This window comes from Manis javanica, chromosome 14 (genome assembly GCF_040802235.1).
Source record: "Manis javanica isolate MJ-LG chromosome 14, MJ_LKY, whole genome shotgun sequence".
NCBI lineage: Eukaryota > Metazoa > Chordata > Mammalia > Pholidota > Manidae > Manis > Manis javanica.
The window spans coordinates 5774421-5791366 of NC_133169.1; the positions used below are offsets into that span (position 1 = coordinate 5774421).

General features: G+C 39.2%; 1 protein-coding gene and 1 long non-coding RNA gene across 4 annotated transcripts in view; one reads left to right on the forward strand and one right to left on the reverse strand.

Annotated features, from left to right (window-relative positions):
• Nucleotides 1-16946, reverse strand: part of LOC118973434 (uncharacterized) — a 41591-nt gene that overhangs the window by 14211 nt on the left and 10434 nt on the right. The window lies entirely within an intron of this gene.
• Nucleotides 1-16946, forward strand: part of SH2D1B (SH2 domain containing 1B) — a 34106-nt gene that overhangs the window by 7971 nt on the left and 9189 nt on the right. For both annotated transcript variants that reach the window (XM_017662543.3, XM_073221514.1), the window contains exons 2-3: nt 12753-12816; nt 14837-14993. In XM_017662543.3, coding sequence (XP_017518032.1) covers nt 12753-12816; nt 14837-14993 — 221 coding nt within the window. The remainder of the gene's footprint in view (nt 1-12752; nt 12817-14836; nt 14994-16946) is intronic.

The window sequence follows — 16946 nt, forward strand, 5'->3', positions numbered from 1 at the left end:
AATATTTTGCACATTTAAAAATTTTATTTTCTCATTTATTTTCTTACTGAGGATTGATGATTCTTTACATATTTTGGATGCAAACTCTTTGCGAGATACATAGTTCACAAGTCCTTTCTCCCATTTTCTAACTTGCCTTTATCCCCTTGATAGCATATTTCAAGAGCAGAGGTTCTTAATTTTAATGAAGCCCAATTTGTCACTTTATTCTTATATACCATGATTTTGGTGCTGAATCTAAAAAAGCCTTGCCTAACTCAATTCACAGAAATTCTCTCCTATCTTTTAGAGTTTTATAGTTTTAGGTTTCACATTTAGTGTAGCCCGGTCTGACTTAATTTTTGTATCTAGGGTAAGGTTAGGGTTGAAGCTCATTTTATTATATATGGCTACCTAACTGTTCCAGTTCATTTGTTGAAAGATTTTAATTTTTCCCAATGAATTGCTTTGGTGCTTTTGGGGAAAAAAATCTACTGACCATAGAAGTTTAGATCTACTTCTAAGCTCTCACCATTGATCTTTTTTTCTATACTTATGCAAGATCTATATTATATTGGTTACTGTCACTTTATAAAAAGTCTTGAAATCAAATAGTATAAGTCCCCCAACTTTTTCAAGGGTATTTTGGCTAGCCCAGGTCCTTTGCATTTCCATACATATTTTAGATTCAGCTTTTCAGCGACAGATGGAATTTAAATTGAGATCACATGAATTTACAGGTCAATTTGGAGAGAACTGAAATGGTAATATTGATCCTTCTGATTCATGAACATCGTTTAATCTCTCCATTTCATTTAAAATCAATTCTTTTAAAATTTCTCTCAGAAATGTATTGTAACATGTCTTGCACAATTTTTGTAACATGTATCCCTAACATTTCATATGTTTGAGGTTTTAAATGATGTTTCAATTTCACTTTCCACGTGTTCAAAGCAGGTAAATAGAAACAAGATGTCTGCATATTAAACTTGAATCCTGCAACCTTGCTAAATTCAATTATTAGTCCTGTGGTTCTTGCAGTCTGAATGATTTTCTACATACCACCTGCAATTAAAGATGGTTATACTTCTTTCAATCTTTCCGTTCCATTCTTTATCCTGCTTTATTGCAATAGCTAGGACTTGCAGAACAATGCAGAACTCCTTGTCATTTCCTTATCTGGGGGTAAAAATATTCCATCTTTTACCATGATCTATGATTTTAGCACTTCTACTCCTAGTAGAGTTGAATATTAGGAATGTATATAGAAGTTTATCAAATGCTTTTTCTGCATCAACTGAGAGAGTAGTATGAATTTTTGTTTTTTAGTATGTTCAATTTTTTTAAAGACTCCACACATTAGTGATCCCAGGCAGTATTTGTGATTTCCTTCTTTTTTACGGTTGAATAATATTCCATCACACACGAGTATATATATATAGACCATATATATAGACATATATATACACACACCACATCTTCATATGTTCATCTGTTGATGGGCACTTTGGTTGTTTCCATATCTTGGCTATGGTGAATAATGCCACACTGAACACGGGAGTACAGATATCCCTTTGATATCCTGTCTTCATTCCCTGTGGATACATATACCAAGAAGTGGGATTGCTGGATCATATGGTAGTTGTATTTTCAATTTTTTTAGGAACATCTTGGCTGCTTTCCACTGTGGCTGCACCAGTTTACATTTCTACCAAGAGTGCACAAGTGTTCCCTTTTCTCCACATCATCACCAATATTTGTTATTTCTTGAATTTTCCAACAGGTGTGAGGTAGTATCTCATTGTAGCCTGAGATAAATCCTACTTGATTGTTATGTATTATCTTCTATATATAGTGGTTGATTTGACTTGCTAAAATTTTGATAAGAATCATTGCAGCTATATCATGGGAAATATAATCTGTATCTTTACTTTTTAGAAAGTCTACTTCTAGCTTTAACATAAGAGAAATGCTCGTCCCATAAATAGCTTAGGAGTACTCTCTCTTTAATATTCTGGAAGAGTTTGCTTACAATTGATGTTATTTCTTCCTTAAATGTTTAGTAGAATGGATCAGTAAAGCCATTTTGTGCCTAGAATTTTCTTTGTGGGAATGTTTTAACTATAAATTCATTTTCTTTAATAGATATGAGGTTATTCAGTCTATTCTTGAGTGAGGTTTGTTCATTTGTGCTTGCAAGTAACTTGTATATCTGATTGATGTCAAATAAAACTTGATTTTATTTATCCTTGTAAAGAATACCATCTTTTTATAAAATCAAACTTGATTTTATTTATCCTTGCAAAGAAATAGCTTTGCTCATTCCTATTTCAATGATTTCTTTTTTATTTGTTATTTCCCTTTTTATACTGATTTTCTATATACATAATCTGTCAATTGCTTAGAAAAGAATGTTGAGATTTCTCACTTTATCCTGCATTTATCTATTTCTGCTTGCAGTTCTACTGGTTTTTCTTCATGTATTTTGACACAACCATTTAGATGCATAAATATTTAAGATTGTTATATCCTCTTGATTGATCCTCTTATCATTTTGAAAAACTCTCCTTTATTATCCCTACTTATCTGTGCTCTGAAATCTACTTTATCTGCTATTGCCAGCTTTTTATTAATAATGATAAGATATATTTTTCTCATCAAGTAACTTTTAACCTATTTGTGTCTTTTTACTTACTTCAGATCTCTTGTAATAATCATACACCAGAGTCTTGCTTTTTATCCAATCTGACGACCTCTTCCCTTTAATAGAGAAGTTCAGACCATTCATATTTAATGTCATCATTAAGATGACTGGGTTTAAATCTACCATCATGATACTTATTTTCTATTTGTCCCATCTATTCTTTGTTTTCCCTTTCCCCTTCTCCTGTTTACTTTTGAATATTTTATATTTACAAATCACCATTTTTGTGGGCTTGCTAGCTATAATTCATTGTTTTCAGTGGTTTACTTAGTACTTATAGAATAAATGTTTAACTCAGCCTATATGTGAGTAACAATATACCACCTCACCTATAGTATAAGAGCCTTATGACCCTTTTGTTTCCCCCACACTCCAAGCCTTTGTGCTAATATTGTCATGCATTTTATTTCTATATATTTTTAAATTCTACAATAGATTGTTATTTTTTGCTTTAAACAGGCAATTACTTTTTAAATTATTTTAAATATAAGAAAAATATTTTCCCTTTACCCACATATTTACTATTACTGGTACTGTTTGTGCATTTGTGTGTGCCGGGGTTTCTCAACCTTGACACTATTGAAATTTTCTGCCAGATAATTCTTTGCTGAGGGGAATTCCTTGCGTAACTTGCAACGACCCAAACTCTCTCTAGACATTGCTGAATGCCCCCTGCAGGGGAAGAACCACTCCTGGTTGACTTGCATTGTTTCTGATCAGAAGTTTACTGTAATTCTTATACTTGTTCTTCTGTAGTTATCTTTTTCTATTTGACTACATTTAAGACTCTCTCTTTATCATTGGTTTTAGGCAATTTGATTATGATGTTCCTCTGTATCATTTTGTGTTTCTTTGGTTTGGGGTCCATTGAATTTCTTGAACATGCAGATTTATAGTTTTATCAAACTTAGAAAATTTCATCTGTTATTTCTTTAAATATTTTTTCTATGCCCTTTTCAGGGAATCCAATGACAGGCATATCAGGCTATTTACAGTTGTTCCACAGAGTTCACTGGTTCTATTTTTCTCTTCCAGATTTTTTTTTCTGATTTTCATTTTGGGTAGTTTCTATTATTCCATCTTCAAGTTCACTACTTTATTTTTTCTGCAATGTGAAATTTGCTGCTAGTCCATTCCATATTATCTTAGAGAATTTAATTTTGGTGTCTCTTTTATATTTATACTTAACAAGTTTCTATTTACACTTAACAAGCTCTATCTTTCTTCTAGATTGTTAAACATCTGAGATAACTTTAATAACTGTATTAATGTCCTTGTCTACATAGGGGGAACCTAATAGTCACCCTGAGTGGGTGAGTTAGAGCTAAAGAGTCCAGGAAGACCATAAAGTTTACAAAGGGATATACAGAAAAGAGAGAAATACACTGAGAAAGAGCAACAGAGATTTACAGAGAGTAAATTAAAAATTTAGCTGGTAAGTTAACATTTACTAGGTGTGAATAGAGGCAGGAAATACAATCCATAAGAAGAAATACTAATCAATAGAAACAGACCCAGAAATGGACAAACATATTTTATAGGATATTAAGATAATCAAGGTCTTTCTGGGTTATATTATGCCAGAGATAGAGAATGACACATCTTTGAGGTAGTTCATGACTGTGTGCCGCTACTCCTATCAAAGAAGGCACACTGGTCCTGACTACTTGCTGAGGAATTTTAGATGATAGCTAGATAGGTAGGTAGATTGCTTTTGTTTGGTCTACAGAAAATCTTCTCCTAAATCTAGATGCCAGATCTGAGGTTATTTTAGCCACAAAAGGATGTATATTTGGAACTGCAACTATAACTACAATAAACTTTGAGTAAGGTTGCAGTAACTCACAGCCATTCTCCAAGGGACATCTGGGGTTTGCACTGGCCAGATAGGCAAGTTAAACGGGAATGTGGTACGAATCAGCATACTGTGTATTTCATTTTGATGGCACACTTAGTAATTTCTTCCAGAGATATGAAATTGCTTTTAGCTTGCTATTTTGGCAGATGAGGCCAGTTATAGGAGATTATGCTTGATCCTTCCTGCTACAAATAATCCTTATTCTATGAATCAGAGAATCAGTGAAAAGAGTTTGCCAATTTCTAACTGCATAAGGATATTCTGGAACAGGGGAAATAACCACGGGCTGGTCCTGTGGGCCCTCTGGACTCACTTGAAGTAACTCAGGCCAAGATGACTTCTCTCACCTGATTCCCACAAGTGCTGCCTCTGAACTGGTGAACGAAGAGAACATTTGGGGTCTTCAGGAACGCGTGTCAGTTCAGAGCCAGTACCAAATTACCCTAAAAATATTGGGTATTTTTCCTTTCCCCATTGTACAATGACCCTGGTAAATGGTGGTAGTTCTTCTGGAAAAAGCCTGGAGAAGAGTGGACACATTCCTTCCTTAAAGGAATCCAGAAACCAGGCAACCCTCTGAATTAAAGGACTCTGGGCCTGTGAACTGGACTACGTCTGTAAATTACGTCAGACATCCAAGAATCTCGACTATGTGACTCAAATCGGGGTTTTGTCATCAGAGCTACAAGTTCTCTGTTTACATTTATATCGAACAGCCCTTTAGGCTGCCCGTCTACGCCATGCTTTGGAATCCAAACATTGCCACAGACCCCCGTAGAGCAAATCACTCATCCTGTTACATCCCTTTGGTTTATAATAATTGTGTTAGGTCACTAACACCGGACCTCTGCTGTTCCTGGATCTCGTTATTTCAGTTGAGAGCAGGGCACCCAATTCCACTGCGGGATTCCCTCTGCCATGTCCAGCCTACAGGAAGCTACACTTTTCCAAGACGCCGGTCCTCTCCTCACAATGTATTTTTTAGTGCATCATGAAGGTGCTGTCCTTTAGACATCTGGAGGTGGGTAAGGAATGACTCTGCAGTTGGCATAACTGGATCTATTACAACATTCCCATCTCCCTGAGTCACAGTGCCAGGGACGGTTTGGCATTTTGATCTCTCTTGAATGTAGGCCATTATTAAATCTACACTTCAGTTAATCAGTGTAACAGAATATTCATGCCACCCCCAGGTGCATGAGCTAATACTTTCATTACAGATCCTGAGTGAATGTGCCAAGCTTATCTTTTATTCATCCTTCTTGGTTTAACATCTTTATGGCTAATTCCATATATGCTCTTTGTATACGTGCCTCCCACTGGGTGAACAAAATCAGAAGCCTGCAGGCAAGGTCGCTCGCAGCAGAGGCCACAGCAGAGTGGAGAAGATTAGAAGAGGATCCGGGGACACAGAGAATATCCAGCACAGGGATACACCGATTTTGAACTCAGTAAGTTTGAAACACCCAGAAGACATCCAAGGGAGAAGTGTTAAGTGGTTGGATAAATGGGGGAAGTTGGAGCTAGGAATGCAAATTGAAATATAACTTGGTAAGAATGAATGTTTACAATACTTGATCTTTCCAGTCAAAAACTTGGCTTCTCCCTTTAGTCTGTGAAGTATCTGTTCATGTCTCTTGGTAAGATTTCTTCATACAGGCTCGGCACATTTCTTGTTAAGAATTTAAAGCAACTCAACAAATATTTATTGAGTGGGTACTATGAGGCAGGCTAATGTGCTAGAGAGAAAAAGCAGATGTGACTCTGACCTTGTGGGACGCACAACTGAGGGTGAAAAGAGATGAGGAAGTGGATAATTAGGGTTCAGTATGTTGATAAATAAGCAAAGTGGGACTACATAAAACGCAAGGCCTCTGCACAGCAAAGGACACCATCAACAAAACAAAAGGCATCCTACAATGTGGGAGTACACATTTACTAGTGATTTATCCAGTAAGGGGTTAACATCCAAAATATATAAAGAAATCATAAGACTCAACACCAAAACAAGCAAATAACCTGATTAAAAAATGGGCAGAGGACCTAAATAGACATTTTTCCCAAGAAGATATACAGATGGCCAACAGGCACATGAAAAAAAGCTCCACATCACTAATCCTCAGGGAAATGCAAATCAAAACAACAATGAGACATCACCTCACACCAGTCGGAACAGCCACCAACCAAAAGACAAGAAATAACAAATGCTGGCAAGGATGTGAAGAAATGGGAACCCTCCTGCACTGTTGGTGGGAATGTAAATTGGTGCAGCCACTGGGGAAAGCAGTATGGAGGTGCCTCAAAAATTAAAAATAGAAATACCATACAACCCAGAAATTCCACTTCTAGGAATTTACCTGAAGAAAACAAAATCTCTGATTGGAGAAGGTATATGCATCCCTATGCTTATTGGCACATTATTCACGATAGTCAAGATATGGAAGCAACCTAAGTGTCCATCAATAGATGAATGGATAAAGAAGATGTGGTACATATACACAATGGATTACTATTGGGTAATAAAAAAGAATGAAATGCCGTTATTTGCAACAACAAATGCTAATGGAATAAGCCAGGTGGAGAAAGACAAACACGCTATTATTTCATTTATACGTGGATTCTAAAAACAAAACAAAGCAAATCGAAAAAAACCGTAGTAGACTCACAGACATGGAGAAGTGACTGGTGATTACCACGGCAGGGCTGTTGGGGCAGGTGGGAAAACAGGTGACGGGGATAAAGAGGCACAAAATTTCAATCATAATATAAATTAGCCACAAGGGTGAAAGGACAGCATAGGGAATATAGTCAATAGTTGTATAATATCTTTCTATGTTGACAGATAGTCATTATACTAGTTGGGCTAAGGATTTAATAATGTATATAATTGTTGAGTCACCATGTTGTATACTTGAAACCAGTGTAACATTGTATACCAGCTATGCTTCAATAAAAATAAAGAAAAAGATCAAAATAAATTGATGGTGATAAAAAGTCAGAATAGTGCTTACCACTGGTGCAGGTATAGGCTAGGAAGGGACAAAAGAAAACTTTCTGGGTTATCAGAAGTTCCAGTGTATTGATCTGGGTGGTGGTAAATATGTAAGGAACCATAAAACTATACTATTAAAATTAGTGTACTTCAAAAAATAAAATTCAGTATGGCAAGCGGTATGCTTGGATGGTAATGCCCAGCTTTTCTCGAAGGCTCTCCTGCCTTCGCCCCAGTGAGATGGGGCAAGAACCCATCCCAGGGCCCTTCACCTGAAGCAGGCTGGCACCACCAGGCCTTCGAGCAAAGCCTTGGATGGCAGAGATGGCGTGTGGCTGGTGATCGTGGTGTGTGGACAGTGAGGATATTGTGATACTGATTACCACAGCTTTATGAGACTCGAGGCCTCTTTAGACAGGAAGATGCCAAGTAAACCCTACCTGCCCATCACTCCTCTCCTTTCCCGGCGAGAACAAGCCTGGGGTCAACCCTCTCCCCCATCCCACCCTCCTAAAGGCACAGAGGGAAGAGGGCCGATGCCAATTTTTATACTATAGTCATTTTAGGCCTGCTTATTAAAGCATCTAAAATGCTTTTCTGTGTATTGTAAAAAGGAAAACCTCCTTAAAGGGGGAATTACTAGAGAATGAAAACACCCTTTACTGAAACACAGAGCACTTCACTCAAGACGGGTGAGGTTGGTGGTAAAAACAACACCCTTCAGGGGGAGCCCTCTGCGTTTAACTGTTTTGTTTTTGTGTTTGGCTATTTCAGAGCCGTCAGGAAGCATCTGGAATCCAGAAAGTTAACCACTGAGTTTTCTAAAGGCTTAAATAACGAACTCTGTAGCTTGCTTTCAATAGACAGGCATTAACTCCAATAAAAATCCAAAAAGTTCAAAACAGATTTTTTTCAAAGTGGCAAAAGAAGAGATGAGATTGTGTGAAGATGAACAAACCAAAGGCAAATATTTAGAGTCAGCTGATATTTACATCCTTACCATTTCCCAACTAGTGTAAACAGCGCTTTTCCAACAGATGGAAAAATTTGCATTAAAAAATCCTCAGGACTCAGTGATGTCATCATTGGTCCACCCTCCCTCCCTGCCCTCTTCTCTCCCCTCCCTTCATTCCTTCCTGTCTTTCCTTTTTCACCCTCGAAATTTCACTTAAAAAAAGTTTTTACCTTAAATTTTTCATTTTTGAGTGCTTGTTGTATTTTGAATACTGGATTTTAATTGAATCCAATGATAGTCCTCATTTGAAAATATGTATTCATTAATTTATACTTGTACTTGATATTTTTATAATACATTTATGATTTTTAATATTTTGATGTATTTAAATGTATTACCTATCTCGTTTCACTGATCTTCGCTTTTAATAAATAATATTTCCATTGTCAATTTTGTTCCAGCATTGCCAACATCAAAGAGTGGACTTTTTGGGCTCATAGGCATTTCAACTTCACTAAATGTTGCCAATTGTCCTTCAAGACATTAGTACCTAATTACTCTCCCATTAGAATACAGAACTTTCCAGAGCTCCACATTCACAGCCAATATTTTCCATTTATAAACTATTATATCTTTGCCAATGAAATAGTATGAAATGGTCTCTGATTGTGGCTTCTTGTACTTCCCTGAGTAGTGAAGGGAAGCATCTTTTCTCATGTTTATTGGCCATTTCATTTGTCTTTTGCTTATTGTACATTTGTGTTATTATATATTAGGCATGTAATTATCCTCTCCCAATCTGTGGGTCTTTTCACTTTGTTCACGGTATACTTTGATAAATAGAAATCTTAATTTTAATATAGTGAGTGGAGTACTCTTTCCTTATGGCTTGTAGTTTCGTGATTTAAGAACTCCTTTCTTAACTTAAGGTCATTAAGTTGTTCGCTTACATTTATTTCTCCTAATGTTCTGCATTTTCATAATTGGGTCTTCAATTGGAGTGTGAAGTAGGGATCTGACTTTATTTGTTTCAATGTGCAAACATTATCATTACCGTTTAACAAATGGTCCATCACCTCCTCACAGATCTGCTATGCTACCTCCGTCACATATCAACTTTTCATACATATATGGGTCTGTTTCTGAGCTATTTTATTCCATGCGTCAGAACCAGTTCCTCACTACTTTAATTGCAGCTTTATGAGAAGACTTGAAACCTATTAAGACAGGAACACGCCCTCCACCACCACAACAAACACACACACCCCCAATCTTATTTCTTGTCTTCCAAACTGACCAGATTTGTGTGCAGAGTGACATGACCTGACTCATATTTGTTAGAAAGGGCCACCCTGGCTGTTGTGTAAAAAATAATGATTAATGACAACAGAGAGGAAAAAATTATAGAATTATGTTCTTGAATGGATGGAAGCAGGTGGCATCCAGTGGGAACAGGAGGGACCAGCTCTAGAGGGCAATGTGGAAAGGTCATCTGCAGTAACAAAGGCGGAGCCTGAGCACAGATGCTAATAGGACGTAGAATCAGGAAATTCTCTTCTGATTGCTTCAATCTTTGCGAAGTCATCAGTTAAGAGGTGTTGAGTGTTTAAGAATCAAGGACACAGTACAGAACTGTTGACTATAGGGAAGTAAACTAATATAATATCGTGTGTCAACTATACTTCAATAAAATTAAAAAAAAAAAGAATAGGGAAGTAAATGATTGCCTAGAGACATTACGAGCCCACATTAGATTTGTCAACGTGGCTGCGTGTTTGTTCTCCCCAGCCACGTACAGCTACAGGACGGGCTTAATCAGGGTTCTGGTTTTGCTAGCTGAGTAAATAAACTGAAAGATGGTAAAGGAGATGAAGGTGTACACAAGGCGTGACCCTAATAAGGGCGGACAAGCAATGTACGCTGGGCACAGGAGGGACTGAACACAAGCAGTAGGATCAATGGACTGGAGGGAATATGGGGTCAAGGGATTATTGGGGTCAGGGTAGTAGAGGAAGGGATCTGGAGAGAGATGGGAAGTAGGAGAAAGGGGGATGCGTGAAGTTCACATTATGAGAGAGCTGTCATTACTGGCAGTCACAAGGTCAAAGTCCTGAGTGGGGCTGGCTTCCTGGAGAACAACCTGTGACCTGGCCCCGGGCCCTACCTCAGAGGGCCCTGCACTTGGTTTAATGCTCTGCTGTCACTGTCTCAAAATTCCCAACGATTTTTTAACAAGGAGCCTTACATTTTCATTTTGCCTTGAGTCCCACAAATTACGTCGCCAGTCTGGGTGATCAATGTGGGAGTGAGTGGCTGATGTGGGTGGAGGACAAGATCACCGAAGAAGAGCTCAAGGAAGTAAGAACTAGGAGAGTTAGGGCATAATCTACACGTGAATTGAAATGGCCTGAGATTGGGCAGGAGCAGCAGTGAAGAGAGGGCCGGTGAGCTGGGCGCTGGACCCAGGAGCCAGGGGAGGTCGCAACAGTGAGGGGCAGGCGGTAATACAACCTACTGACATGAACCCCCAAGCTGAGGATTTGGAGGAAGAAGGGAAGCGGCCCTGAAGAGCCGAGAGAACCAAGAACACTGGCCTCCCTCCCAGCCCCGCAGCGAGAGGGCTTTCCCATGGGTGAGGGGGAGCATTGTCCTCGGGGCACAGCCAGGTCTCTGCAGGACAGGACGGTGACAAGGATGCTTAGGGCAGAGGCTGAAGACAGAGGGCCCTTTGCTGAGGAGGGACCTTGAGTTCCAGAGAACACAGTGGGAGGATTTCAGGAGTCGGGGAGAAAGGGTCACAGCAGAGGCCATGCCGAGCTCCGTAGGATTAGAAAACAGAACAGAGATGGCCTGGGAACCGAGGCTCTTGTAAAGACAGACAAACGGGGGCAATGGGCATGATGAGTTCAGCTCAGTGGACTCCTGGGGGTGGGGGGTGGGGTAGTTGCAGTTGTGGGAGAGAGGGAGAGGCAGGACGGCATGTGCTCGGGGTGAAGAGGGGCCCCTTTGTCACCACTGGTGATGGGGGCAGAAGGCCAAGGGGAAGCATGGGCTTTTTATACAACTTTAGTGTAAATTCATGCTGAAAAATCATGCTTCTTTTACGAGTTTTATAAATGGCATTTATAAAATATTAACGCTGGCATAAAAACCATTTTTATGTTTACTGGTAATACCACAGTCCTATAAAGCAGGTCCTAATATCATTGCTCTGTAATCCCATCATTTTTCTGCATAAACATTCTAAAACAAAGGCATATAGTATCACAAGTTCAGTAAATCAGTTTCTTTTAACGCGTTGTTACAATGGGGCTTGTTATTTCATTAAAAATAGTTGGTAAAGAATTAGACCATATTTGAGCAATATCTGCCTTATAACTCCAAGTATATGGCTTCTGGACTAATTAACATAGAACCTCCAAAATCAGTGGTAAAGTCTTCTGTACCTTAAAATTATAAATAGCTTTCTGACTTCCCAATTCAATCATTAGTCATTTGATTCTTTGTTCTAGGTGCAAGTAGGAGGGGATCAGTCAGATACTTTGAACCTCATGTCAATGTCTTTGATTCTCATTTTTCACCTTTTAATATTTCTGTTGAATCAGAACCTGTTTAACAGTCAATAGTTACATTTAATATAAGCACTTTTCTCCTGGAAAGCTATTATTAAATTGATACTGTATCTTACAATTGATGACATCTTAGAATTGAAGAAACAGTGATGTATGCTATTTTTTGCTTTGGAAATTGCTGAATTGGGTCTGTTATCTAAATTCTGGTTAGATTTCTTAGCCAATGGCTCTGGTTCCCATGAGGAACAGGAACACAACATATCACTTGCTTGGGCAAAATTCCCAACATTCTCTCTTCTGGTTGCGCTAACTATCCCTAACGAGGCCAGTGACATACCATTTAATGAACAGTACAGGAGTGTTCATTGGCGCTCTGTATGTTGTATCAATTTAGAGCTAAATGCAGAAGACTAGAGATAAGTAGCAAAACTATGGAAACTGTAAATTCTCTCTCTTATCCTCTTACTAAACTCAGACTTCTACCATCAGAATATTTCAAAACCTCCGTCTTTCAAATTCTACCATTTCAAAACTTCTGTCTCAAATTCCTACAGATGAGAAGGCCTGAGAATGATCCATTTCTTTTTGGGACCCAAGATTCACAAAGGCAAGGCACACAAAATATATAATAGTGGATGTTACCTGGACTTGTATGTAAGAACATTATGATTCACACAGTCATCTTTCCACAGGTTTAAAAATTTCGTCTACACATACCGAATCTTCAGAGAGAAACATGGGTGTTACAATATACAGGTAAGAACATACAGGAACGCCTGTGACAAACAGCCTGGAGAGAAGAGCCTGAGGCCCAGCCGTGTGGGGCATTCTGAAAGGGAAGCACCGTGCAGAGTCAGTCAGGTCAATATTTAACCTTGTCTCTCTCGGAAAGAACTAGGAAGGCACTGGAATTGGGTCCCATTTTTTAACAAACAAGGCCGTCATTCAAAAGTGTAAAGTACGCCCTGTTCCTTCAGCGGCCCGATGGAACAACCTGGCCTCCGTGTAGGACCTCTGCCGAATGAGAGGACAAACAATGACCAGGACAGCATGGAAAGGAAAGGTGGGGAGAGGTCTGAACATTTGGGAAGTCAAGGGGGCTCCACAGTTGTGTGAAAATATAAAGGGAAGAAGAATCAGTCAACTGCCAATCTTAGGGATTTCTTTGATTTTTCTGGTGTGCTGGAAAACCTTTTGCACATTTTGAATTTGCTTCTGTGCCTTAGGAAGTAGAGTGAAATAAACATAATTAAATCTTGAATTACTAACAGAATCCTGGAACAGTCTTTCTGAGACACATGCAAGCTTGAGCAGATTTTTACTGCACGATTTCTCAGAATCTTCAATATGCTAACGGTCACTGTGAATATCTGGAAGAGATTAGAATATAAATGACCCTCAAATACATATATTTATTTATGCTATAAAGGATATTATTGAGGTAACTGAGAAAATATGAATAAGGCCTGTTGATGAGTAAATGTACTACATCAAGATGAATTTCCTCATTTTAACCATTATAGCATGGATATGTAATGTCCTTGCTTTTGGGGAAATACTGAAGTATTTAGGTTAAAGGGGTACCATGTCAACAATTTACTCTCAACATTTAAAAAAATGGAATATATAAATACATATATATGTGTGTGTATATATACACACACACACACACATATATATATTTAGAAATAGAATGAAAAGCAAATATAATAAACTTAACATTTGGGGTGTAGGTGAAGGATACACATGGGGTAAAACATTTCTGCAACTCTTTAAGTCTGAAATGATCTCAGAATGTTTTCTAAAGAGCAACTTGTTTTAAAACTTTTTCCTTTGCTGCGCATCCTTTGGGGAATTCTAGGCAATCCCTTAATACCCCGTTTTGTCTCTTGTCTGGATGAAACAGAGAAACATCCAAGTCAGTTGTAGCTCAGACACAGGGGGCGTTTCATTGGGAAGCAGCTCTGCGCTCAGAGGCCATCGTGAATGCCGCCCTGGGTTGAAGGGATGACCCTACTTGTGACCTTCCTGCAGCCGACTTCAAAGTCAGCCTGCATCTATATCCATTGCGGAGGTTAACCACACTGCACGGGAGAACCTTCCAGTCACCACCTCTGCCTGTGGTCTGACGGGGAGCTGTATGAGAACCACAGTGATCAAGAAAACCACACGAGAGCAAAAGGAGCGAACTGTTTTTAAAGAATTGCTTTAAGGTTATATTAGAAAAGTGCACTTGGTGTAGAGCTGGTAAGCGGAAGACTATTTACAACTTACCCAAGTCATGCTGACATTCCTAGTTTCAATATAAATCCAAACTTTTGTCTCGTTTTCCTCTCATGGAGATTCTGAATTCACAAGAATGTAAATTAAGTATTTTGCGTTTCCCACCAGAAGTCCACCTCTGTTAGTCCCCTAGGAGAGCAAACCTTCCAGGGAGGCAGCCTCCCTGAACCCTCAGAGGGGTGCCCTCCACAGTGTAGCTGCAAGAACCGCCCCAGACAACCTTGCCAAGGATGGGGGCTCACTCAGTACTGCACACTGAGGTGCGGCCCCTTGACCGTTAGTCCTCTAGGGTCACAGTAGCTCCGGTCAGAGGTCAGTCTGAAAAACCAGGGTTCGTGTGCACTGCAATGCGCGTGAGCTCCTAAGCGTGACCTGCAGGCCACTTGTTTTGCTTGTCAGCTCAGAGGCAGCCCAAAAACCACTATTTTGCCAAGTGTCACATTTCACACACAATTGCAAGATGATGAGTTGATCTTCTCTCGTATTTTTGCAGACTGTGGAAGGCGCTCAAAAACAGCTCTTTCCAAACCTAAAGGAATTGGTCGCCAGATTTGAAAAACCAGATCAAGGGCTGGTGGTCCCCCTTTTAAAGCCAATAAGGAAACCCAGCCCCTACCTGAGATGGAGAAGACAGAAGATTCAGTTGGAGGGTAGGTATGGTAAACACCCTCCCACGAGGTTCGGAAAGGAACCTTAAGTCCCATTTCCACCACTGGCTCACTTTGTAGATACAGATAAACACCCTTTTCTATTATGCTGCGTTTATCTAAAAGGCTTTATGTACTAAGAGCAGTTTCTGTCTTTTGGGGAGGCAGTGTCTTTGAGCCTCTGAAGGTAGCCAACACTTAGAGCTCTCTGTGCCTACACTCTGAAAGGGTTGGCTTCCAGCGCATTCTGTGACCTTGTGCAAACCACACAGGTCTGGGAACAGATGGACAAAGAGGAAGAATTTTCAAATGAGAAAATTGCTTCAGTCCCGTGCCCAAGGCTTATCCTGCTTCATTTTTTTTTCATTTTTTTATTTTTATTTATTTATTTTTATTTTTTTGAAAAACATTATGTTTACTAGGCTCTCCCCTACCCCAAGTCCCCCCCACAAACCCCATTACAGTCACTGTCCATCAGCATAGTAAGATGTTGTAGAATCACTACTTGTCTTCTCTGTGTTGCAAAGCCCTCCTCTTTCCCCCACCCCCCACATTATAAATGCTAATCATAATGCCCCCTTTCTTCTTCCCCGCCCTTATCCTTCCCTACCCTCCCATTCTCCCCAGTCTCTTTCCTTTTGGTAACTGTTAGTCCATTCTTGGGTTCTGTGATTCTGCTGCTGTTTTGTTCCTTCAGTTTTTCTTTTGTTCTTATACTCCACAGAAGAGTGAAATCATTTGGTATTTGTCTTTCTCCGCTTGGCTTATTTCACTGAGCATAATACCCTCTAGCTCCATCTATCTTGTTGCAAATGGTAGGATTTGTTTTCTTCTTATGGCTGAATAATATTCCATAGTGTATATGTACCACATCTTCTTTATCCATTCATCTACTGATGGACACTTAGGTTGCTTCCATATCTTGGCTGTTGTAAATAGTGCTGCGATAAACATAGGGGTGCATCTGTCTTTTTCAAACTGGAGTGCTGCATCCTTAGGGTAAATTCCTAGAAGCAGAATTCCTGGGTCAAATGGTAAGTCTATTTTGAGCATTTTGAGGAACCTCCATACTGCTTTCCACAATGGTTGAACTAATTTACATTCCCACCAGCAGTGTAGGAGGGTTCCCCTTTCTCTGCAACCTCGCCAACATTTGTTGTTTGTCTTTTGGATGGCAGCCATCCTTACTGGTGTGAGGTGATATTTCATTGTGGTTTTAATTTGCATTTCTCTGATAACTAGCGATGTGGAGCATCTTTTCATGTGTCTGTTGACCATTTGAATTTCTTCTTTGGAGAACTGTCTGTTCAGCTCCTCTGCCCATTTTTTAATTGGATTATTTGCTTTTTGTTTGTTGAGGAGCGTGAGCTCTTTATATATTTTGGATGTCAAGCCTTTATCGGATCTGTCATTTATGAATATATTCTCCCATACTGTAGGGTACCTTTTTGTTCTACTGATGGTGTCCTTTGCTGTACAGAAGCTTTTCAGCTTGATATAGTCCCACTTGTTCATTTTTGCTGTTGTTTTCCTTGCCCAGGGAGATATGTTCAAGAAGAGGTCACTCATGTTTATGTCTAAAAGGTTTTTGCCTATGTCTTTTTCTAAGAGTTTTATGGTTTCATGACTTACATTCAGGTCTTTGATCCATTTTGAATTTACTTTTGTGTACGGGGTTAGACAGTGATCCAGTTTCATTCACTTACACGTAGCTGTCCAGTTCTTCCAGCACCATCTGTTGAAGAGACTGTCATTTTGCCACTGTATGTCCATGGCTCCTTTATCAAATATTAATTGACCATATATGTTTGGGTTAATGTCTGGAGTCTCTAATCTGTTCCACTGGTCTGTGTCTCTGTTCTTGTGCCAGTACCAAATTGTCTTTATTACTATGGCTTTGTAGTAGAGCTTGAAGTTGGGGAGTGAGATCCCCGCCACTTTATTCTTCTTTCTCAG